Source organism: Danio rerio, chromosome 4 (assembly GCF_049306965.1).
Source record: "Danio rerio strain Tuebingen ecotype United States chromosome 4, GRCz12tu, whole genome shotgun sequence".
Lineage (NCBI taxonomy): Eukaryota > Metazoa > Chordata > Actinopteri > Cypriniformes > Danionidae > Danio > Danio rerio.
In genome coordinates this window covers 60,658,402-60,682,640 of record NC_133179.1, presented here as the reverse complement: position 1 = coordinate 60,682,640, position 24,239 = coordinate 60,658,402, and the positions used below count along the sequence as shown (strand labels likewise).

The following is a 24,239-nucleotide window of genomic DNA, read 5'->3' as shown; positions in this document are numbered from 1 at the left end:
GAACAGGCTTTTTACAAATATAATTCTGGAGATATGATGGGAGTAAACCCAGTATAGATTTAAACTAAATCTGAGCTTGTGACGTCGCCCTCAAAATAAAAGCCTTACACGCAGGCTTTTAATTATTATTATTTAATTATATATAAACAAAGTTTACATATTCTATCATTTGAACCACACACAGTTAGCAGGCTTACATTCATTGCACATGTAAAAATTAAATAAAAATGTAAATTAGTAGTATTCTTAGACATTTTGTCATTAAAATAAGGTCATAGTTTACTGCCAAGTTTCTTGCTGCTGTGCACCTGATGCTGAGCAAAGATGGCCATTTCCGAGCAGCACCTGGTTTGTATGATTGTTTCAGAGCAAGGGCTTTATAATAATAATAATAATAACAATAATAATAATTATTATTATTATTATTATCACTTAGTAGTGTTTTTATTGTTTAGTTTTTAATAAATGTTAACAGAACAAAAATAAGAAAACATTGGGCCCTGCTATAAAAACAGGTTACCATTTGTTTTTGTTTTATTTTTTCCTATTTTAATTATATATTGAAATTATTTCCTTGATAATTAATACTATTTTATTGCAACGCCAAAGTAGGCTTGTCTTATTATTTTTTGTAATTTGCTGTTATTGTTATTGTAGGCTACATGGCAGGCTTTGCGAAATTTTTTAAATAATATATACTCATAACCTTACTAATTCGAGAGGCGAACCTAAAAAAGTTTAAGTGCAGTAAGCCTGTACAATAAAGTGAGCCGCAATGCATATTTGCATATATGAATGTCTTATCTGCCTAGCTAATCCATTGCAATATTGCATGTTCCACTATTGCACTGTGTTGCCATTTGGCAACACACACATTTGATCGATTTACAAAAAAATTATTTGATAAAAAAAAAAAATTGAGTTGTGAATGTCATCATATCTTACTGGAGGTGATGTTTCATGAGGAGGTGATTTTTTTGTGGATCTAACATAATTTGATACTTTGTTTTTATTGACGTTTGCATTTGCATTTAGCAACTACTCACAATAAATGCCAGTCTGTCAGAAATCGCGCTACAGAAAAACACTGGATGTCATGTGACTTAACCAAAGCACATCATTGGCTACTCAAAGGTATTCTCTTTCAAACAAAAAAAATTATGTTGGTCTTAAAGAAATAGTGGCAGGGAAATGAACATAAGTATCATGTTGCCATATGGTTACACCGTGCAGTAGAGGGCTAGTACTTGTGTGTATTTGCATGTCTAAAATATAAAATAAGCATTAGACAGTTAAAACACTGCATAATTGTGATGATATGATGAGCTAACACTAACTTGTCATGCTTGTCACGCTGGATAATGAGTAAAACACCAGCACCAGGGATAACAACATGGTCCTTACTTCAAATCGAAACATAAGTAGGAATTTGTAGTGATTTACCCTGATCTCCCTTCCTCCTCATCCCTGTCTTTGAGGCGCTGAACTCATTATCAGTGCGCGAGAGAAAGAGAGAGACCATGTTCACTCCACTCCAGGCTGTACTGAAGTTTTTTTGTTTTTTTTTTACATTCAAATGTCTGTGTCGCGCGACACAACGAATCGATTATGAAATTTGTTGCCAACGCTTTTAGAAATCGTTTTTTATCGATTTTTTTTGTTTCAGCCCTACTAAAAACAGTGTTATGCTGTTTAGGCATGGAACGATAACCACTTTTAATGTATAAAACCGCCAAATGGTATATGTAAGGTTTTTTCTCTGTTTTAAGTTTTTTTTAGGACAACAGTATCTCCAGCAGAAAAGATATCCAAAGATGCCTTTTTAGATGGCATTTCTGCATATTGTCTGGTATATAAATTGTCACCACGTAGGTCTTCAGCAAAGCCTCAGGACATGCACAAAGGCAAGAAAACAAAGGAAAAAGTACAAATGATAGAAAACAAGTAGCAAAGTATGTCATCTTGCCATCTCATCACTTCAGTTTACAGCAAACGAGGCATTAAGCATTTGCATAAGTTCATTCATTTTCCTTCAGCCCAGTACCTTTAATTATCAGCAGTTGCCACAGCGGATTGAACCACCAACTTATCTAGCATATGTTTTATACAGCGGATGCCCTTCCAGCTGCAACCCAGTACTGGGAAGTAATAGCATAATTTAAATACAATAATGCAGCCTCACTAATATAAGCGTAAATTATGCGTACTTGCAAGCAAGTCACAAATGTTTTTAATCGAGTGGAAGATGTACATGAGGGTACACAACACAAATAATCTAGAGCGAGTGCATTTGATGATTTGCATTTAAAGCCACAGGCACAAAAAAAACTTGGTTTTCCTCTGACCTCCAAAATTAAATATTCTGCAAGGTATATGATCTGATTTTGAGCTGAAACCTCAGACACATTCTGGGAACACTAAAGACTTATTTTACATTTTGTTAAAAAAAAAAGGGTTAATTATAGGAACCCTGTAAAGGGATAGTTGACGCCAAAATGAAAATAGCCTCACCGTTTACTCTTCCTCGTGTGGTTTTAAACCTTTATGAGTTTCTTGATTCAACTGAACACAGAAAAAAGATATTGTGAAAAACTCTAGTTTTCTTTGTGTTCTAGAAGAAAGGAAATGTTTAAAACTGCAAGATGAAGAGTAAATGGTAATTGGTCATTTTCATTTTTGGGTGAAACATCCATTTCATGCTTCTCGCTTTGAGCCTTCATACTAAAGTTAACTTTTTTCATTTAAAGACCTGATGGTGCTGAAAGAAGAGACTCATCAACTGAATGTAAAGGAAGAGAAACAGCAGTTTGAGAAACCCCAAGTAATAACGACCGATGAAAAACCCACACTGACTGAAAAGACTTCATCACATGGAAGACCTCGGAAATCCAAGTCTATGTGTAATTACAGCTGTACACGGTGTAGAAAGAGTTTCAGTAAAAAGTCAAACCTTGATATTCACATGAGAGTTCACACTAAAGAAAAACCTTACACCTGCAAACAGTGTGGAAAGAGTTTTGGTTATATACAAGGCTTTGAAAACCACATGAGAATTCACACTGGAGAGAGGCCGTACACATGCCAACATTGTGGAAAAAGCTTCTCTAAAACAGGAAACTTGGCAGTACACATGAGAATTCACACTGGGGAGAAGCCTTACTCTTGCTCTCAGTGTGGAAAGAGTTTTAAGCAAAATGTCACCCTTAAAATCCACATGAGAACTCACAATGAAGAAAGAATTTTTACCTGCACACAGTGTGGGAAAAGTATTTCTCAAAAGCACTACCTTGACATCCACATGAGGATCCACACTGGAGAAAAACCGTACACATGCACAGAGTGTGGTAAAAGTTTCCCATATAAAGGCTCACTCAAACACCACATGATAAGTCACACTGGAGAGAAGCCGTTTGCATGTGCTCAGTGTGGAAAGAGTTTCACAACCAAAGCTAGCCTCATCAACCACATGGATGGTCACACTGGAACCATAGTGTTCACATGTGATCGGTGTGGAAAGACCTTCACACGCAAAGACTCTATGAAGCAACACATGAAGACTCACTCAGGAGAGGATCGTTTAAGATGCAGTGAGTGTGGAAAGGGCTTTAAATGTAAAAGAAGTCTCAGCACTCACCTGAAGCTTCACAATGGAGAGCAAAAATGAGGCCTTGTCCAGCGGAGCTTGGGGCTCTCTCCCAGGACAGCATGTCAAACAAGTGTGAACTCTTGAATACATATCAAGTTACTGATAATGAAACCCTTGGAACGCCTGAAGATTTAAACTCAATAACTGAAGAGGGGTGAGGATGTACCAGGTTGTGAGAGTTTCTACAGGGCTGCATAAAAAGCTAAATACCTTTATATGTGTTTCAAGTTATTATGAACTGATTATTTTATTTTGTGCAAATTGCACACTTCAAACTAATTTTCGGCTCTGAATATAGAATTAGAAAGATTAGGGAGGAGAAAGTGTTAAGGGAGATGCAGGGAACACTGTCCTACACGCTCAAGCCTGGTTTATAATTGATGCGTCCGCTTGTTTGCTTGAGTGCATGCAGCAAATGTGATGTCATCGCGGAGTTTGCAGAGGTTTGCTTTGGGTAAACGCGACATAATTTCGGCCGGCGGAGTGTATGTTTTGTTTTTTTTGGGACTCAAGCAAACAGTGCGCGCAGCGCCAGATTATGATTTGAGTTGAATATGAATCACTTTGAGCATCTGAAGACATCTTTATCAGCAAACAGTACGCAATGGTGCCGCATTTGAGACTTTGCCTGAAACGTACGCCTGCACAGACATCCTTATGATCCATGATCATAGAGATCACCAGATGACCAATAATTCTTGGCTAGAAATTGCACCAGCCATGGGAAAGAGGACAGTTTTTGTTAAAAGTTTGTAAAAACCTGAGGGATGTTCTTTAAAAGTCAAATAGGCCATGGCAAAAGTGGAGACCCAGGTACATAATTACAGACAGGCCCGGATTGGCTAATCGGGAGGACCGGGAGAATTCCCGGTGGGCCGATCCTTTTTTTGGCCGCGAGGGCCGGTGTCCCTAGCTCCAGAATCTGTTGCTCTCAGCAGTCACACTTTTTAAAAATAATTTATTTATTTACTTGACCACAGCCTTCTTATTATTTTACCGCAGCTCTGCTCTTTTTATCTATTTTCTCGTAGCCTCGTGAGCAGGATGCAGCCTGCAGGTTAATGATGATATAACTAGATAAGTCACCATTCACCGTACAGCTGTCGTGGTACAGTGGTTAGTACGGTTAGATAAAGACATGGCCAACCTGGGTTTGGTCCTTGTCTGAGTAACAATTTTTTTTTTTCATTTTTATTGTTAAGACATAATACTGTAAGGGTTGTTGAACATTTGAAGTTCTAAAACAGCTGTTTTCTCAAAAAAAGACGTGATAGTGTAATTAGAAACTGAATTGGAAATAACCTTATTTTAATATAGTCAGTGGTGAACTGAGGTGGGCCGGTCTGAGGCTTGAAACTCCAGGGCTGAAAAAGAGTCCCACTCCAGCCCTGATTACAGAATATGTTTTTCCATTAGTCGTAGGTTTTACACTGATTTATACGTTACAATTTTGAATTTAAAACAATTTGATATCAAAACTATAATTAAGGAACAAATTATTTTTTTGATAACTGGAAAGGAATATTTGACCCTATTGGCTTACAATACACTGATGCCATGTTTTTCTAGGCTTTATTGGTGATCATGGTCAGAAGTGTTGGACCATTATTCCCTTTTTAGCATAAGTATAGGACAGAAACTAGCCAGACAATAATGTGTGAATTGTGGAGTGGGCTAAATCTAAAACAAAACATGTATTTTTTAGTCAGTGTACTTTTTTGCTTTTATTTTTGCCATAATAAAATATATTTGTAGAGCAGCCCATGTTCTCTTGTCATTAATATTTTAATAAACTTCAATAGGTAAAACTGTCTGAAATATGAACAAAAGAAAGTGATGCATCAAAGTTTGATTTAAAAAATCTTGAATGGTTCTAAAAATGCTTTTAATATTTAAAATAACTTATAAAAACAATAAAAGTAATTAGCTTAAAAATCTTGAATGATGATAATTATATGACGTAGTTCCGGAAATTTTGTACTTCTCTGTTTATCCATCTGACTTTACGGTCAGATTCTTTTGACCGCCCCCTGTCGTTTTAAAGAATATCACAACGACGAATGCGGTGGATGTGGTGCCAGGTGAAAGTATAAATCCAGCTTTAGATTGTGTTTTCGATCATTCACATTGTCGGATTTCACTCGTGTGAACAAACACCATTTGCCTCAAGTTTTGGGCTTTTGTCTGCAGTTTCACTAAACTTGTTGGCGAATGAAAGTCCGCCTAAACTTGTGCGGTGTAAACTTGCCATAAGGCAATGTCTGTGAGCAACTGATGCAGACTCCCTAAAGCCCTGTTCAGACTACACAATGCCATTTGCCTGTTACGACAGATCAGATTTGTGTCAGATTATGAGATTTTGACTTGATCAAATCTTGATGTGTTGTGGGTCACAAATGAAAACTGGTTTCAGAACACTGCAAGTTTATTTTGATGGACTGATTTGAGAAAAGAAACAAGTTTTCTTCATGAAGACAATTAAACTTTCTGTACACGACTGGTTGCCTTTAAATATATGTTCATGTGAAAACTCCCACTTTACTAAAAATAAAGTGTTGTATGGGAAACCCAGTGTCACTATTGTGAATGAGAACATGAGTAATTTGTTGTAATTCCAGTACTCAACAGACTACTGAAGTACTTCATTTATGAATGAACAAATTTATAAATCTAGAAAGGTTATTAACCAGGTAATGCTGTGTACAATTTTTCTTTAGTTTTACCAAATTTAACTAGTAAAAAAAGGGGTTTACATGGATATTGACATGAGACATTCTGTCATGTACATGATATGCAATTGTAGAAAATATGCTCAGTATTTTCAATATGACTTTCACAAAATTGACAAAAGTTACCCTCAATATCAAATATTAATCTCAGACATTATTTTGATGGATACACATTAATCATTTTAAACTGAAGCTCTTTATTCTGGGCAGAATTGAATAAGAAATGTAACTTGTTCTTATTTTTTCTAATTCCTGTGAATAAAAATCTTTAAAAATGAAATTAGGTCTGAGCTGATCAGGATTAAGCATTTAGATAAGAATATTCCTTAAAAACTTACTACATTTTGGATCTCTAAAACATAAAGTGACCAAAAACAGAGATGAAAGAGAAAACATTACAGAATAGTGTAAAAGAATACCTCTGATCAATGCTATGATGTTTTTAGGAATAACATTAACAATTGTTGTTTATTGGGATAATTCTATACATTATTATTTTGTGTTCTCAGGAATTCTCATGAAACTCGTGAAATTAAAATTCATGCAAAATATTTTTATAAGATCTTATTTTGTTGATTGATTTCTGTTATTTATTTAAAATAATATTTGCATATTAATAGTAGTTTTATAATAATAATAATACTTTTATTTATTTGTAATATAATTATAATTAAAATGACAACTTTGCGAGCCTTGACCAATGCATTTACCAAGCCGCTGTCAGCAAGACTCACTGTGACACTTCTCTGCAGCATGTGAGCGACACAGTTTATATGAACACATGAACTGTCGCTCACATGGGTTAAAGCTATGAATGAAGACATGCAATCGTTAAAAGAAATTGTAACCTTTACTCTTACCAACCTAACTAAAGGCAAAGAAAAAGGGGGTAAATTGTTTTTTTACAATTGAGAGAGAAAGTGATGGTCTGACGAATACAAAACATGGTATTTTGCCAAATGGTACAGCCAGCAAAAAGGTGTGAACTATGACAAGATTTTTTTCTCCAACTGCTAACATGACTAGTATAAGAGTGTTCATGCAAAAGCTGTGCAAAAAAATCTGATTGTTCACCATTCATTCATTTTCTTTTCGGCTTAGTCTCTATTAATGTGGGGTCACCACAGCGGAATGAGCCGCCAACTTAGCCAGGACATGTTTTACACAGCAAAGGCCCTTCCAGCTGCAACCCATCCCTGGGAAACATCCACTCACACACACAAACACACTCACACTAGAGTCAATTTGAGCTTTTACCCAATTCACCTATACCACATGTCTTTGGACTTGGGGAAACCGGAGCAAACACATGCGAACACATTGAGGACATGCAAACTCCACACAGAAATGCCAACCGACCCAGCCGAGGCTCAAACCAGTGACCTTCTTGCTGTGAGGCGAACATGCTATCCATGGGCCACCGCATTGCCCCTGATTGCTCACCTGATGGATGTAAAAGCAGCATATTTATATGCACCAATAGAATGTGACATTTTTTATAGAAACACCAGAAGGTTATAAGTAGGCCCACATGAAATCTGTGTGCACAGAAATCCGCAGAATTTTAGCCCATCATTGAGTCTATTTATTTACTTGTATAAATGTGTGTACATTTATTTATTTTTTCAGTTTTTTAAATTAATTTCAGTAATATTAATAACTAATATGAAAATGTTTATTTAATTTCTCTACAATACAGTGTGTAAAGTAATATTTTCTGTCTTTTAGTAGAGATATTATAGAAGAGACTTGCTTTGTTTACCAAACAAGTGGATCTAGATAGATTTGCATTGTAAAAAGCTTTTAATTAAGATACTCCCAAAATAAAACCACATAAATCCGCAGTTTTTATTTATTTATTTATTTTTTATACTAAATTCTCAGAAGAAATAGCAAAAAAGGTCAAGATTCTGTTTGGCCTTATGAGGTCAAATCTGAAAGAAAAGAGAAACCGGTGTGTAAATTGAAAATAATCACTTTATGGACTCAAGCAGTCAGGCAGGAACTAAAACAAAATGTTGATTACTTGGGTGAAGACATTTTTGCCCCATGTATTCTTCAGTATATCTTCATTTGCATTCAGCAGAAGAAACTCAAACAGGTTTGGAACTGGTAGAGATGAGTAAATGACAGAATTGTAATTTTTGTGAACTACCCCTTTAATGCTTCTTTAAGGTAAAGTTAAATATGATTCCAGAAGATAAAGAATGACAAGAAACAGACACTAGAGACAACAATTTATATATAAAAAACTCAGGAAGTTGTAGAAATAGGAAAGACCCTAATCACAAGGATGAGATTTAGTAATGTGTTCTAGACATGCAAGTCGTCATAAAGTGAATTAAAAACGTTTTTCAAAATTATCTTTAAAACGTTTTGATCAGCTTCAAATACTAAATATGTCTGTGTGTGTGAGAGAGAGCTGATATAGTGTAAAGTGAAAACGAGGGAGAAGTTTATCAATAAGTCATGACTCATGACAGTAGCAAAAAAAAAAGCTGAACAAAATGACTTTTATTTTGGCGGGGTGCTGTGACGTCCTAAGGCGGCGCCGCTTTTGCGCTTTATTTCAACAGGAGAAAGGTTTGTTTTCAAGCTTTTATTCTTATATAAACCGATTGATTACAGTTTAGGGTTTTTTCATCCGATGCTAAATTATGTACCTACGGAACCCCGGAAGGGACGTAGTGGGGGAGAAAAAAAATGGGTGGGTGAAAAAAAAATAATGGGTGAAAGAAAAAAAATGGGTGGGAGGAAAATATATATTTCTAAGTTTTTTGCGTTCTCTCGCAAAGTTTTGCGTTCCCTCGCAAAGATGTTTTGCGTTCCCTCGCAAAGATGTTTTGCGTTCCCTCGCAAAGATGTTTTGCGTTCCCTCGCAAAGATGTTTTGCGTTATCTCGCAAAGATGTTTTGCGTTCCCTCGCAAAGATGTTTTGCGTTATCTCGCAAAGATGTTTTGCGTTCTCTCGCAAAACTGTTTCTCCACAAACACTTCCTGTTCACTGCACTCACGTAAACCCTCCCGTTTTTGCCGAAATTCTCCCGTATTTTACCATTCTACCCCACTTTCTTTACATTACTGTGCGTATGCTACCTATGAACCAGTGAATGCATGTATAAGCGCTGACTGACAGACGCGCTTCGTACAATAAACTGATCCCAGATCAGTGTCTGTACACGCCATTTACAGAAGAGCGGGTGTATGTTTAAACAGACAAATACACTGAATAATATGAAACATCTCCGTCCTGCATGTTTTATTTTTAACAGCTTATATTTCTCTTAAATGAGTACAAACAGTTTCTAAAGTAATGGACTGCTTATAGATCTGTGCATTCTTACAGAGACACCTCTGTTATCAAACTAAACAAAACATGAGATTCATTTGCTGCGCACTTGTTTGATAACAGAAGTGTCCCTTTAAATGGCGCGTACAGACGCTGATCTGGGATCAGTTTTTATTGTATGGAGCGCGTCTGTCAGTCAGCGCTTATACATGCATTCACTGGTTCAAAGGTTGCAAAGTGAAAGGCGACAATCAGCGCACAGTAATGTAAAGAAAGTGGGATAGAATGGTAAAATATGGAAGAATTTCAGCAAAAACGGGTTTACGTGAGTGAAGTGAACAGGATGTGTTTGTGGAGAAACAGTTTTGCGAGAGAACGCAAAACATCTTTGCGAGGGAACGCAAAATATCTTTGCGAGGGAACGCAAAACATCTTTGCGAGATAACGCAAAACATCTTTGCGAGGGAACGCAAAACATCTTTGCGAGATAACGCAAAACATCTTTGCGAGATAACGCAAAACATCTTTGCGAGGGAACGCAAAACTTTGCGAGAGAACGCAAAAACTTAGAAATATATATTTTCCTCCCACCCATTTTTTTCTTTCACCCATTTTTTTTTTTCACCCAGCCAATTTTTTTCTCCCCCACTACGTCCCTTCCGGGGTTCCGTATGTACCTGCTGTTGACAATATTATTTTAACCCTTTATACAACGTTACTATTTTACATAACGTAGACTAATCATGTTCTGTACACTTTTCGCTATTCAGCGCACTCAAACGACCACTTCTCCGTCATTGAAAGCCAGATAGGCATGATTGTGTGTTCATACTCTGGGGGAATACCTATTGCACAATCCAAATCTTGATTGATGTCTTTTGGACCAGTAGTTTTAGAGAAAAGATGGGAAAAGTACCGCCTTCGCATATGTACGGAAGATGATAGGTACGGTGTTCCGTACACGACTAAAATAGTGTTCCGTACAGGGCGCATAACTTTAATTTTCGGCAAAAATGGGCTTTGTTTGAAGTTTTATTAAAATCTCATGTCAGAATATACCATTATTGTGTTTAACTTGAAGTTAATGATATATTAAATAACCCTTTTATGAAAGTTTTAAATGAAATAGCTTCAAAATCATTTACTTTTTATATCATGTTTATTTTATTACAGCATGACAATTTAAATTATTAAAACATTAAAAATTATGCACATTGAAGCTAACTTGACTGACCTTTTATGAATATAAACATCATTACTGCAAAAGGAGGATCCAAACAGCGTTTGCAGCCTGTCTCTCAGGCGGAGAGTTGTGACATGCGGTATTTACCCACAATTGATGTTTAAACATCCCCATTTCAAAGCATTTATTCAACAAAAGATCATTTATTTAACAATTTGTGATAACATAATATTCACTTCATAAAGACTGTATACCATGTGATGCATAAATTAAATGCAAAAGCATATTGTCGGGGCTTTAAATGTCTCCCCTCCCAGGCGACACTCGCACTTTAAGCTTGCCCACTTTCTATTTTCAAGCGCATTAGGTGGACGTAGCAAACTTACTGATTTTACTCGGAAACATATAGTAGGAATGTCTCTGTTGTGGTTGGGGCTGAAAGAGTGAGAATTAAAGATTACACAGATATATAGCTTGCCTACGACCCATAAGTATTTATTCAGAGATTAAAGTTAAAAGGTCATCTGTACGGAGCATCGTTGTGTACGGAATATGGTTAGTCTACGTTAGAGGTAAAGTTGGTTTTATATTCACACATTCCGACTTCCACTTAATATAATTTCCTAAAAGTATTATTTGCAAACTCTAAATAGTGAAATCATATTAGCAGCAAATGACTATCAAAGTACAACAGTGTTCACTGTCAAATAAACAGTGTTAATGTTGTTTTTAATTCACACTTGCATCGAATATTCAAAGTAACATGGTAAATAATATAGAGACTTCTAAATGAACGAGTGTGTAAATATAAAACTAACTTTATGGTTTATATTACCTATATTGTTTGAATAAAGCAACAGAAAAGTGTGTAATAAGTGTCTTAAGGATGAAGGTTTACTTGATTCAATAGCGTAATATCACTCCATTCTAAGTATACATCACTATATATAATAAACGGAGTACTACTTTTAATCAGCTCATTGTTTCTTGCTCGGACTCACTCTTTTACTTGATTTCTTTTTAATTACTCTCATATAAAGAAACTGTTGCAGCAAGTGTTGAAGATAAGTTATTTTTGTTTCTGTTTATTGTTTTATTCATTTTAAACAGGAAGTGTCCGAACACAGAGAAAAACTCCTGCTGAAGCGACTGATCTCCACACTGTTATAAAGATGGCGTTTATTAAAGAGGAGAGTGAAGATGTGAAGATTGAAGAAACATTCACAGTCAAACAGGAAGATCTGCAGGAACAAACAGGTTGGTTTTCATTCTCAAACACCAACTCAGTCATTTGATCCTCATTCAGATATATTTTAATAATAAGAATACTAAATTAAATCCATCTTGCAGCCCTGAGTGTGCTGCCTAGTTCTCCTAAATGCACATAAGCACTTATTGAAAGATAGTAACAAGTTTCTTTTGTTACTTGTTCTCATGTCTTTTGTCATTATTTTATGTATTATTAGTCTCCCATTTTCTCTACCTTCTTAAGGTTATTGCTTTTCTTGTTCTACTGTTTGTAAAGAGTTCTTGAGAGCACAGGCGCTATATAAAATTAATTAAAAATAATAAATTAAAGTTTAACTGAGCTGACGATATTTGACCTACAGTATTCTCATAGAAGATATCTGCTATTACGGTGATAGTGTTGGCTTTGTAATTTCCATTTGCATGTGTCACGTTGATCACAATTCCCTTTTTCCCCTCAACTTTTTTATGGGTTTAAACTTGTTTCTAGTAGTTGTTACTAATTCTTACAGATTTTATCTGAGTTAGAACACACGAGACTCACACATGAACATTTACTCAAAGGAGAAGAACCACCAAAATGCCTTTATTGCAACAGAAACCAAACAGTTAAACATATTCTTGTGGAATGCCCCATTTTTAATGTTATCAGACAACAATATTTATCTGGAGAGACTTTAAAGGAAATATTTTTAAACGTGAATCCATCTAAAGTTGGAGAATTTTTATCAAAAGGAAATCCTAAAAAACTGTTTTAGATTTTTATCTTATATATTATCATTATTATTATTATTTATATGTTTTACCTTGTACATTATTTATTGCTGTTGATGACTTTTAATTGTTAGAATATTTTTACTTGATCTATTTTCCTTTTGCCATGACATAGCCATAGACGCTGAAATGGCAATAAAATTAAAACTCTCTCTCTCTCTCTCTCTCTCTCTCTCTCTCTCTCTCTCTGAGTTAGAACTAAATTAATGTTATAAAAACTAATTACCAGGGCTATTGTGTTTAAACAGGGTTTATGCGGGGTTGTAAATTACAAAATCAAAATTTTAGGCCTTAAAGTCTTAAATTTACTGAAGTGTTGTATTGTAGGTCTTAAATCTTTTTTAAACAAGTCTTTATTTTCCTTTGTTCATGTTTTGCTGCTCAATCTGGTCAAACCCCATACAATCACCAACAATCCATCTCGATAAAACAGTAAACTTTTTATTCAAAAAGGTCATTTTAACTCTATTTATCATAATGCTTTAATTGTTTTCCTTACAATAACATATGTTTAAACGTGCTCCATGTATTTACTGCTGAGGACAGACTGTTGTGCATATTTTTTTTTTAATTTTTTAAAAACTTTTAATGCACTTGTTAATTGTTTTTTAGTTTTTTTTTTTAAAGAAAATTTATGTTGGAAAAAAGTGAAGTAGAGCTTGCTTGTTTTTACACAATATTTAAGATCTTTTGCTAAGAAATATCTAAAATATTAAATGTTTTTATTATTCATTTATTATTGTATAATTAAATGTATAAAATTATTATTATTTATTTTTTGATAGGGAAAATAAAATCCTTTCTATCTGGGCCATTTGAAAAAATCTTTAGCCCTTTATGAGTCTAAAATTTCATTCATAATGGTCTTAAAAATGTCTTAATGTCTTAAATTTAATTTGGTGAAACCTGCAGAAACTCTGGTTTAAAGTATGTCAGAAAACGTGGATGCCCCAAATATTAAATATGCTGAATAAAATGGACACTAAAATAATTAATTATTATAAAACATTGCACAGTATTCTAAACTATATGATGTTGCTGTGGAATGACATGAGACAAAACAAACACATTATAGTGGAACAATAACGTTTAGCATTGCACTGACTACAACTGGCCAAACTAGTCTAAAAATGACTTTTGCTGTTTAAGAAATGGATTACAGCATGCTGATGATATGCAAACATTTGAGCGTAAAGTTTGTCAGTATTGACCAAATTCTTCACGTACCAGCAGGCGCCGCCATTGAAATCTTTTTGCTTGAGACTTTTTTTTTAAAGGATGAATTTTTAGATCCTAAAAACCGTGTCATGCTGCTTAGGCAAGGGACAGTTTACAAGGTATACCTCGGTTTGAGAAAAGTCAAGGTTTTAAAACCGCCAATATTTTCTGCTGTATTGTTCCTACGGTATATACTTTTAAAAAATGTTTTATTTTAAGTTTTTTAGGACAACAGTATCTCCAGGAGAAAATGTATCCAAATTATGAGGTTTTAAATTGTAAATAAATCTGTATTTTTAAAACAAATGAAGACAGCAGTTGTCAATTATTCATTTGAATGATTTTGCCAGACATGTTTACTGCTCCAAGATATTGTAAAAGTTTCTCCAATGAAAATATTTTGTTCAAAGGGAAAAAGTACAGTTAAACCATGATATTTTTATTCAAGCTTATCATACCGTCAGAATCTTATACTGGCCCATGCCTAACGCTGCTTGATGTTGCAAAGTCATATTTTCTTATTTTATTGTTTTTTGTATGTATAGTCATGAACACATTTGTTTGTGGAGCAAGTTTATTAATCCTGGTCATTTCTCCAATAGGCAATTGAAGTTCTAAAACAATAGCATATGAGTTCAGGGCCCTGTTTCAGAATGGAGGTCAAGTAAAAACTCAGAGTATTTTAATCCTGAAATGAGAGAAAGTCTGGGTTATCATTTCAAAATGGCAGGTTTGTCAAACTTGAGAAAGCAGGGTAAGCCAGTTTCTGAAAGAGATCTAACTTTAACTGCGAGTCAGTTACCGTGGTAACTTACTCTGTGAACCTACCTGGTCAGTAGCAGGTTTTATTCTCTAAACTCGTGAGTTTTTGTCAGTCTTCTTTCCTTTTTCTCGCTTAGCCTTACGTTTCCAGCCACGTATTTTTAAGTGCATTTTGGATGGGCTATGAGCATAAAAAAATTGGTTGATGGAAATGTCATGATGCACATAACTTTTGAAATATTGGCATAAAAACATGCGCATAACTGAGTAGGATAAACTTTTTATTTTATAAGAAAAGATAAACTTACGTAAACTACGCAAGCACCTTTACTGAACAAATTCCAGTTTGTGCATTAAAAAGGGTTGGTTATAAGAGATTATATGATGATACAAATGTGTGTGAATGCACAAACCAGCAGGCTGAGCACACTGCAGAACATCTAAAATGTTGTTTTGGTCATTCTAAAACACCTGAACCATTTCAGTATTCATGTTATTATATTATTAATGATCTCCAGAGCGTCTGGAGTGTGTCAAGAGTAGGGGATCAACCTACGTTTTAATATCGATCAGGGGTTTATTAGCTCATTTCAATGAATCGGATCCTGAAGGTTCGAATCATTGATTTGACTCAATTGAGTCAGATTGAATCAGATTAAAAGATTCACACTTTATCTACCATTTGTCCCGCAAATAGAAGACATCGTATCTTACCAATCTTGTTAATATTATTTACGTGGCCAACGATAATAACATAACACAGTATTGGATGATCTTTAGCAAGGTAACAAGATCTACAGCTCGAGGCAATGACTTAGAAGCACACAAACAAGAACACAGTTCTTACAAAATGAGTACAAAGATTTATTGAGCTACACTACGATACATGAAACTAACTACGTAATAAGCAAACAACAAACAAACGCACACACACATTCACACATACACACAGAGGTAGTTCAGAGGATGCAATATGAGTTGACAACGTCCCAAATTAATTCTAATACTTTTGCAAGATCTTAGAATAACACCTGAGAAACCACAAAAGCAGAGATATGGCTTATCTTTAACTGCTTAAGATCAATCTGCACAAGATCAGCAAGAGACAACATTAGTTTGTTACTTGCGCCCTTTTTGCTGAAGTCGAATCTCCCTCGCCGGCTGGCCTTGGGGAAACACGGTGCTCCTGATTGGGTGGTTTCTCGCTTCGATGACGTCTTTGGGATTCACACGCTCGTGAATGGCTGTTGTCCTGGGTTACCTAGGTGACGAACTGCTGAGAGTCGGTTTTGCGGTTTTGAGTCCCGAAACTTAAGAGGTTTGCGTGGAAGTTCGTGGTGACCCAATCGCGTGGCGGCGCGGTGTCCGGGCAGGCGAAAGGGGGCAGAGAGCAAAAGCATGCGCAAGCTAGCTGATGCAAAAAGCAAAGTTTCTTTGTTGCAGGGTGTTTTTAAGTGATCTGGTCTGGTTCGTCCCCATGGCACTGTCTGCCAATGAGCAGTTGCCATGAAGGGCGGGACACACCCCGTACTGACGTAGGAAAGGTCAATAATTAACAGACTGCATGTAGATTTCACGTGGTAGAACTCTTGCAAGATTGAAACTATCTTACATCAAACGTTACAAGATGAATACTGTTTGTACTACTAGTTTTTCATTTACACCAACGTATTGCAAATGTCACTAGCTTTCGTTCAATACCAGACATCATACATTTCAGACACATACAGATTATTTTACTCTGTTATAAGGGTTAAAACAACACATTGATTAACCTAGTTGATTGGAATAAACAGCATATGAGGAACATTATGGCATATTATTCAAAGATACATCTGCCTTAGTTCTAACATTTTAAGAGATTGTCTTTTATTCATATACATTAATGTTTCTAGTAATCTCTTTGTCTCTACGAAATTGTGCTTCTAGCAGGATGTGCCCAAGGCGAGCACATGACCAGGAGTCAATTAAAAGTCTCGTGAAATGGTTTCTGCTTAAGATCCTGTAAGGGCCATTGTTTTTTAATTTAACTGATTTAATTAATCATTGGCTAGTTAGCCGAAGGGTGCCAGAACATCTGCATAGAAGTACTGGTCAGAGGAGCCCGAAATCAATTGGCGCTTTGTTATCCTGATGGTATAAGCCCTCAAGCTAGTTCAATGAATGAGACCATTGGAGATGCCCAAGATTTCAGATTCAACTTGTGTTGACCACTGAAAAATGCCGATGAGTTCCTACAGTCTGTTCTCTGCATCTCATGGCTTCAAACGCCACCACATGTTCATTGTCCTCTGAGGGGAAAGTCATTTATTAAATAAGCAAAAGATTCATGTAACTTCTTCTACCGTAATAAATTCTGTTTTTACTGTTGATACTTGGAACCAGTTAATCAGGAAGTGACGATTTTGTTCTCTTTGATTCATTGGATGGAAATGCTGATTTATTTGTGTATTTTTCATGCAATATTCCAGTTTTGCAAATAAATTTAGTTCTTATTTTTGGATGGAAACACAGCTATTAACAACATTTCAGTCTCACAAAGAACAGTACGTCACGTATGAGAATGGCTTGGCCTTTAATGAATAATTAGCTTAACATTACAGACCTTCGACAGGGACATGTACTGTATCTGTGAAAGCCTTCTCACATTCTTCGGTCCATGGAATCGGATTCTTTATGGCTTTAGCCATGTCTTCTAAAGACATTCCTCTCAGACTTCCCTCACATAAATTGGGACCCAACTTCATTGGACCATTTCCCATTATCAAGGTGCTCAGTCTAGTGTTGGTTCAACTCAAATTAAGTCTAAGTTTAAAAACATTCATCCAGTCTTTTTTTTAAGGTGTCTAAGATCAAACCCATGCTTCTCTCCCCACTGCACCCCATAACCTCTGCTCCTCTGCCTCCCAGACTGGTTGAGGGTGCACTCACATACACAGTGCACTGGCCCCTGCATGTGAGGAGGAGAGGTAGAGAGGTTATCAGTATCGGGTAGACTGGAAAGGTTATGGTCCACAGGAAAGATGTTGGATTCCGGCTCTGGATATTCTGGACCGCTCTCTCATTGATCAGTTTCATTAGTTCCATAGTGAGTCTTAAGGGAATGCAAGGGGCCGTTCTTGAGAGAGGGGGTACTGTCACCGTACCTCACGCTTTTGCTCTCTTCTCCTGTTCTGGGTTACAGATTATCTCATGTCATCTGCTTTTATTTGCAGTCACAGAAGCTCTCGTTTCCCTTTTTTCCTGTTTATACCACATCATTCCCTTCATGTTTGTCAGTATGTTATCGATAATTTGTGTGCATATTATTTTGTTACTCACCCTGTATTTGTGTCCAGGACCGCTAGTGAGTGAGTGTCTGGTTGTTTTTTCCCATGAAACTTTATCAGCGCTCACCCGACCGGGTTTTTACTTTGATTTTTGCTTTTTCCGGTTCTCACTCCTTAATAAACCCTTGTTGTTTTTCTGCATTTGATTCAGTTTTTTTTTGTTTTTTGTTTTTTTTTAACTTATGACACAAGAATTTTCTTTCTCATTTGTGTTTACATGTCTTTAAATTTTGGCATGATGTCTAGCTTTTGAGGCTCTTTTGGTCTACTTCAGACAGGTCCTATTTAGGTAATTTCTTGATTGAGAACGTGTGGTAGTTATCAGGTCTGGGTGTGGCTAGAGAACTTGAACCCGGTGTGATAAATAAAGTTATGTTTAATGGGGAAAAACATTTTCACACAAGTCTGTGTAGTTCAGTGTTTTGTCCTCCTTTTAAGAATAAAATTCTTTATTTAAAAACTGCACAATGCATTTAGTTATGTTATCTTTGTCTAATATTTACATTTGTTTGATGATCTGAAACAGTTAAGTGTTAGTATTCTGCATTGCATTCGTTACATGCAGATTACTAAACCAGAGAACATTTGTCATCTAAAGGTGCAGGTTTAAGGCTTTATGCAGATGTTATGCAGATATGTCTCATGTCTGTGGGGCAAATATTCTCAGAGATTCAGCTGCTTTTTTTTTTGACAGGTTTACCAGTCAGGCACAGAATGAAAAAGCATTCCCTATCTGCTTTACAAGTTTTACAAAAACATGTTGTTTTGTGTGATGACGAATATTACAAATAGAAACTGGCCATTTACAGCTTTCAAATTTATGTCTCATCAGTATGACCAAAATGCTCTGGGATTAATCATATAAGTATCTGCTTAAATGTGTTTGTGTGTAATGGACACTAGGAGGTTAATATGACAAGATCAATCTAAATATTATCTGCTGTTTTTACATTTAATGTGCATCAAAATTAAAGTTTTCACTTCCTTTTCACTGAGAGTTTTAATGATTTACTAAAAGCTGAACTTTTTTATTTATTATTATTTCAGACCTATTTAAAGAGTATGAGAGGAGTAAAGAGGAGGAACATCATGTCAAAATTGAAGACAAAACTCATTTAGAGACTGATGATATTTTAAAAATGAGAGACAAGCGTTGTTTTACCTGCAATCAGTGTGGGAAGAGTTTGGCAAACAAAAGCAAACTAAAGATCCACATGAGGGTCCACAATAGGGAGAAACTATTCACATGCACTCAGTGTGGGAAGAATTTCAACCAATCATCACACCTTAATCAACACATGAGGATCCACACTGGAGAGAAACCATTCACATGCACCCAGTGTGGGAAGAGTTTCAGCTACTCAGCAAACCTTAATCAACACATGAGGATCCACACTGGAGAGAAACCATTCACATGCACCCAGTGTGGGAAGAGTTTCAGCAACTCAGCAAACCTTAATCAACACATGAGGATTCACACTGGAGAGAAACCATTCACATGTACTCAGTGTGGGAAGAGTTTCAGCCAATCATCATACCTTAATCAACACATGAGGATCCACACTGGAGAGAAACCATTCACATGCAGTCAGTGTGGAAAGAGTTTCAGCCAATCACCATACCTTAATCAACACATGAGGATCCACACTGGAGAGAAACCATTCACATGCAGTCAGTGTGGGAAGAGTTTCAGCCAATCATCATCCCTTTATCTACACATGAGGATACACACTGGAGAGAAACCATTCACATGTACTCAGTGTGGTAAGAGTTTCAGCAAATCATCAAACCTTAATATACACATGAGGAACCACACTGGAGAGAAACCATTCACATGCCTTCAGTGTGGGAAGAGTTTTAGCCAATCAACATCCCTTAATCTACACATGAGGATACACACTGGAGAGAAACCATTCACATGTACTCAGTGTGGTAAGAGTTTCAGCCAATCATCAAACCCTAATATACACATGAGGAACCACATTGGAGAGAAACCATTCACATGCACTCAGTGTGAGAAGAGTTTTAGCCAATCAACATCCCTTAATCGACAAATGATGATCCACACTGGAGAGAAAGAGTTTATGTGCTTGAAGATTGAGAATACTTTTATTACAGCTGCAGAATTGAAACGCCACCAGAGGGTTCACACTGGAGAAAAACCGTACAAGTGTTCACAGTGCAGTAAGAGGTTTACTCGCTCAGGAACCCTGAAAACACATGAGAGGATTCACACTGGAGAGAAACTGTAGACATGATCAGTGTGTACAAAGTTTCACTTAATCAGGGCAGCTTAAGAAACACATGGGATGGTTTCTGGTAAGGCGCCGACACATGTAGCAGCATAGAAAGAGCGCTTCCATACACACTGGTATTAATCCTCCTTTTTACATCATATATAATAACCTAAACCATATTTAAATGACATGGAGGAGGGACAAAAACAAAAAGGCTAGGACAAAACAATCAGTTAATCCTGAAAAAAATGAGAAATCAACAGATGAAAAATCCAAGACGGACGGGATAGCTGATAGCCTGTCACCTATCATTGCAGCAATATTTACAGACATCAAAGCTTTCCAGAAGAATATTAAATCTGATTTAACCGCCTTCCAAGATTCTCTCGCAAAAGATGTGAAAATGGAATTAAGTAACTGTAAACAAGAAGTCAATCAACAACTGGATGACCTTATCACGGACCTAAATGCAACGACAGAAAAGGTCAACGAAGTGGAGCAGCGAGTTGGAGAATTTTGGAGGAGAACATTGCAGAGATGAAAGAAATGCTCAATCAATCCATTCAAATACAAGAAAATTTAAAAGAGAAACTGTGAGATATAGAAAAACGCTCCCGTAGAAATAATAATCAGATTTTTGGAATCCCGGAAGGAAGCATTCTGAATGAAAAGGGAATTAAGTTCTAAACACCACCGCCGGCAAGACTTAAAATCTTTTTGGAAAACAAAGGACCTGGTCCTCCGCTTTGCATGGAGAAAAAAATTAATACACTGAAATAAAAAAAGAGTTTTCTTTGACCAAGACTACCCACCTGAGATCCAACAGAAAAGACGGGCTTTTGCTCCGAAAAGAAAAATTCTGAATGAAAAGGGGATTAAGTTCCAAACACCGAATCTTTCTGGAAAGCAGGGCGGTCATGTACAATTTGATGACGGAGGCATCAAGAGAAAGTCTGAAAGAAAAAGGACTGATAAACAGCGAAGAAGAAACTATTATAGGAATCCCTGGGAAAGAGAAACAAAGACCTTGGCAAAAGGTTGGAGTGACATGGAAGAAAAGTAAGGAAAAACATCAAGCGAAGATCCGGGAAAAACTATGTGAATTTCAAAGGGACAACACTAGCTTTGTTTGGAAGAAGGGTAAAACCTGGTAGATCCTAACAAAGAACTCTGAGAGACTGGTAAAACTTCTTGACTTGATTCACCGATAATGGACCAAGGTTATAATAGTTTTGGATTTTTCATTAGTTTTAGTTTCTATTTAGTTTTGACTTTTTATTTTTAAATTCAGTTAGTTTTAATTAGTTTTAGAGGCAGATTTCTTAGTTTTTATTAGTTTCTATATTTTAAAAAATGTCTTTTTATTAGTTTCAGTATTAGTTTCAGTTTTTTTTTTAAATGAGGATATTTGTTAGATGCAAAATTCAAAATCAACAGTATAAATATTGTATAATAAAAACTCAGCCACACATTTTTTAAAACATGTATTAAAAGAAGATGAACACTATCATCCACCACAACCATCTACCCATCCTCAAGTTAGACACCCAGTAGTGATGGACAGGGCCGGATAAAACTATAGGCATTATGGGCACAGGCCCAGGGGCCCGTCCGCACTTAGATTTTGCCTACTTTTCATCACCAAAAAGACAAGTGGGAATTATTGATAAGTGTGTGTATTATGGAGGACTCCGACTCCTAGAACTGGATTGGAGAGGTGTTATCCAAATCATGTGCAGTATAAGTTTGTAGAAGTTATACATTAAAATACCCTAAATATACATTTTAATACTGCTTCAGTGAACTTGAACAAGTACATTAAAATCCATTAATTTCCCCTAGTTGTATTAGTATTTTTTTCTTTCAAATTAAATGCTTTAAAAATAAGTTAAATCTTTGTAGAATAGAAATATATGTACTGTATATCAATTATTTAAAAAATGTGGGCAATACATTATAGATAATTTTTTTATCAAATATTATATTAATCTTATTTTTTAATTCAACTATAGGGTGCGGCTATAGTGGGCCTTCAAGACATTGTGCCCAATGGGCTCTGAATTATTAATCCGGGCCTGCTGATGGGTAATTCAGATTTTTAACGTGGATGTTAGGACTCAACATTATGTAGTCAGCAATAGTAATTTAAGTCAATTAAAATGATCAGAAAAGTCTTTCAGTAAAGTTTTGCAACCCAACTGAATCATGATTCACTCATTTAAATTCCATTATGATTGTCTGCTATGAAATAAACTTGCGTTTTTTCACCAGATCCTCTCATTTAAGCCTTAGTTTACCCGTGCTTCAGTTCTTCCAGTTCAGTTCAGTGGTTCAGATCAGTCACACAGCAGGCTGAGGGCTGTACTGTTTTTGTTTGGTTCACTGAATCACGCATGCGCAGTATTAACGGTTCACCGCTTCTCAATGTAAAGTTGCTGTTCTAATAACTGAATGAGAGTATATATTGGCTTATTTAGAGTCAGAGGGGTATTAGACTTGTTATAAAGTAAGTAGTTGGTGGATAAGTTCTTACTGGAGACGCGAATCGTTTCAAATGATTTAGTTCGATTTAGTGAACTAGTTCAACTGGTTCAGTTAGAAGATCCGGTTAAAAAGATTCGTTCGCGATCGCGATACAGAAATAAAACCCATTATTGGGCATAAACGTGTTAAAGTAATACTTTTAAGTATCTTTATTTAATGCTGTCGCCGTGATGCTGTCATGTCCACTCATTGCTTTTGTCGCGGGAGCAACAGCGAGGATGACTGGAGGAGAGCCGGCTCGATCTGGCCAATGGCAGCAGGAGACACTGAGGTGCGGAAGGATCAAACACAAACACCTGCAGCGCGGAATATATTTACTTCTAAAAGGCTTACAGTAAGATTATGTATTAAATACATTTACAAACACGAAAACAAGGTTTTTGCTATCATTTTAGTTCGTTTCAGTTAGTTTTGTATCTACACAACACAGTTTCAGTTAGTTCTAGTTTTTAAAAGAACTAGTTTTTAATTTTATTACAGTTAACGACAATTATTTTACATTTTAGTTTTAATTTTTCGTTTTCGTTAACTATAATAACCTTGTAATGGACATTTAAATAGTTTAAAGGAAGAATGGTATTTAAACAGTCTGACCAACGACACAAGATGAACAAATAAAGCACACCAAGACTCAAGCCATTGAGTAACATACTGGTAGGAAGACATAAAAGGATTCGAATTTATACACTTAAAATCCCTTGCTATAATTAGTATAAATATTAATTTGAAAACCTAGCCAGAAATACAAGAATATTCCCAGACATGGGAGCTGAATATATTCGTTAACATTTTTTGTGCAATAGGCACAGCAAGGAGAGGCCCTTTAGAGTAGGAAGACTTTCCCCTCACGTTAAGAAGTTATTTAAGACTTTAAGGGTTGAAGACCGTTTTCGTTATTTTTTGTATGTGTTCAAGATTTTCTTGTTTGTGTTTTTCATGTTCCGGTCACAGTGATCTTCGCAATAACATCTGATTATAGTATATGCAAAAACAGAAATATAGAGTAATTACTTTCAATATTAATGGGTTAGTAAATCTGATTAAAAGAAGCAAACTCAAGGCTAAAATAAAAAGAGAAAAGCAACAGATAATCTTCTGGCAAGAGAAACATCTTTCTGATACAGAACATAAGAAATTGGAAAAAAAATGGGATTTAAGGTTTTCTTTTTATTTTATTATCTTTCTCATATAATAATGGTCGTAAATAAGGAGTAATGACATTAATCTTAAATAAAATCTAATTTCAGTTAATTTCTGAAATTACTGATAAAAAAGGATGA

At 35.8% G+C, this 24,239-nt stretch overlaps 1 protein-coding gene and 2 long non-coding RNA genes across 7 annotated transcripts in view; 1 reads left to right on the top strand and 2 right to left on the bottom strand.

Moving 5' to 3' along the window:
• Window positions 1-22,686, top strand: part of LOC137491028 (uncharacterized) — a 42,108-nt gene extending 19,422 nt beyond the window's left edge. For 2 of the 5 annotated variants that reach the window (XM_068220075.2, XM_073948471.1), the window contains exons 3-4: window positions 11,958-12,104; window positions 19,226-22,686. In XM_068220075.2, coding sequence (XP_068076176.1) covers window positions 11,958-12,104; window positions 19,226-20,430 — 1,352 coding nt within the window. In that variant the 3' untranslated portion in view covers window positions 20,431-22,686. Of the gene's footprint in view, window positions 1-2,747; window positions 6,214-8,928; window positions 8,959-11,957; window positions 12,105-19,225 lie in introns of those variants that run through there. The other 3 variants (XM_073948473.1, XM_073948474.1, XM_073948472.1) reach the window with 2 other exon arrangements.
• The window catches only part of LOC141381937 (uncharacterized), a 152,710-nt gene that overhangs the window by 77,841 nt on the left and 50,630 nt on the right, over window positions 1-24,239 (bottom strand). The gene's annotated exons all lie outside the window — the stretch shown is intronic.
• LOC141381929 (uncharacterized) lies at window positions 8,330-12,398 on the bottom strand. Its single transcript, XR_012402838.1, has 3 exons — window positions 11,804-12,398; window positions 10,342-11,660; window positions 8,330-9,038 (listed from the first exon to the last, which is right to left on the bottom strand). It is a non-coding gene; the product is annotated as an uncharacterized lncRNA (long non-coding RNA).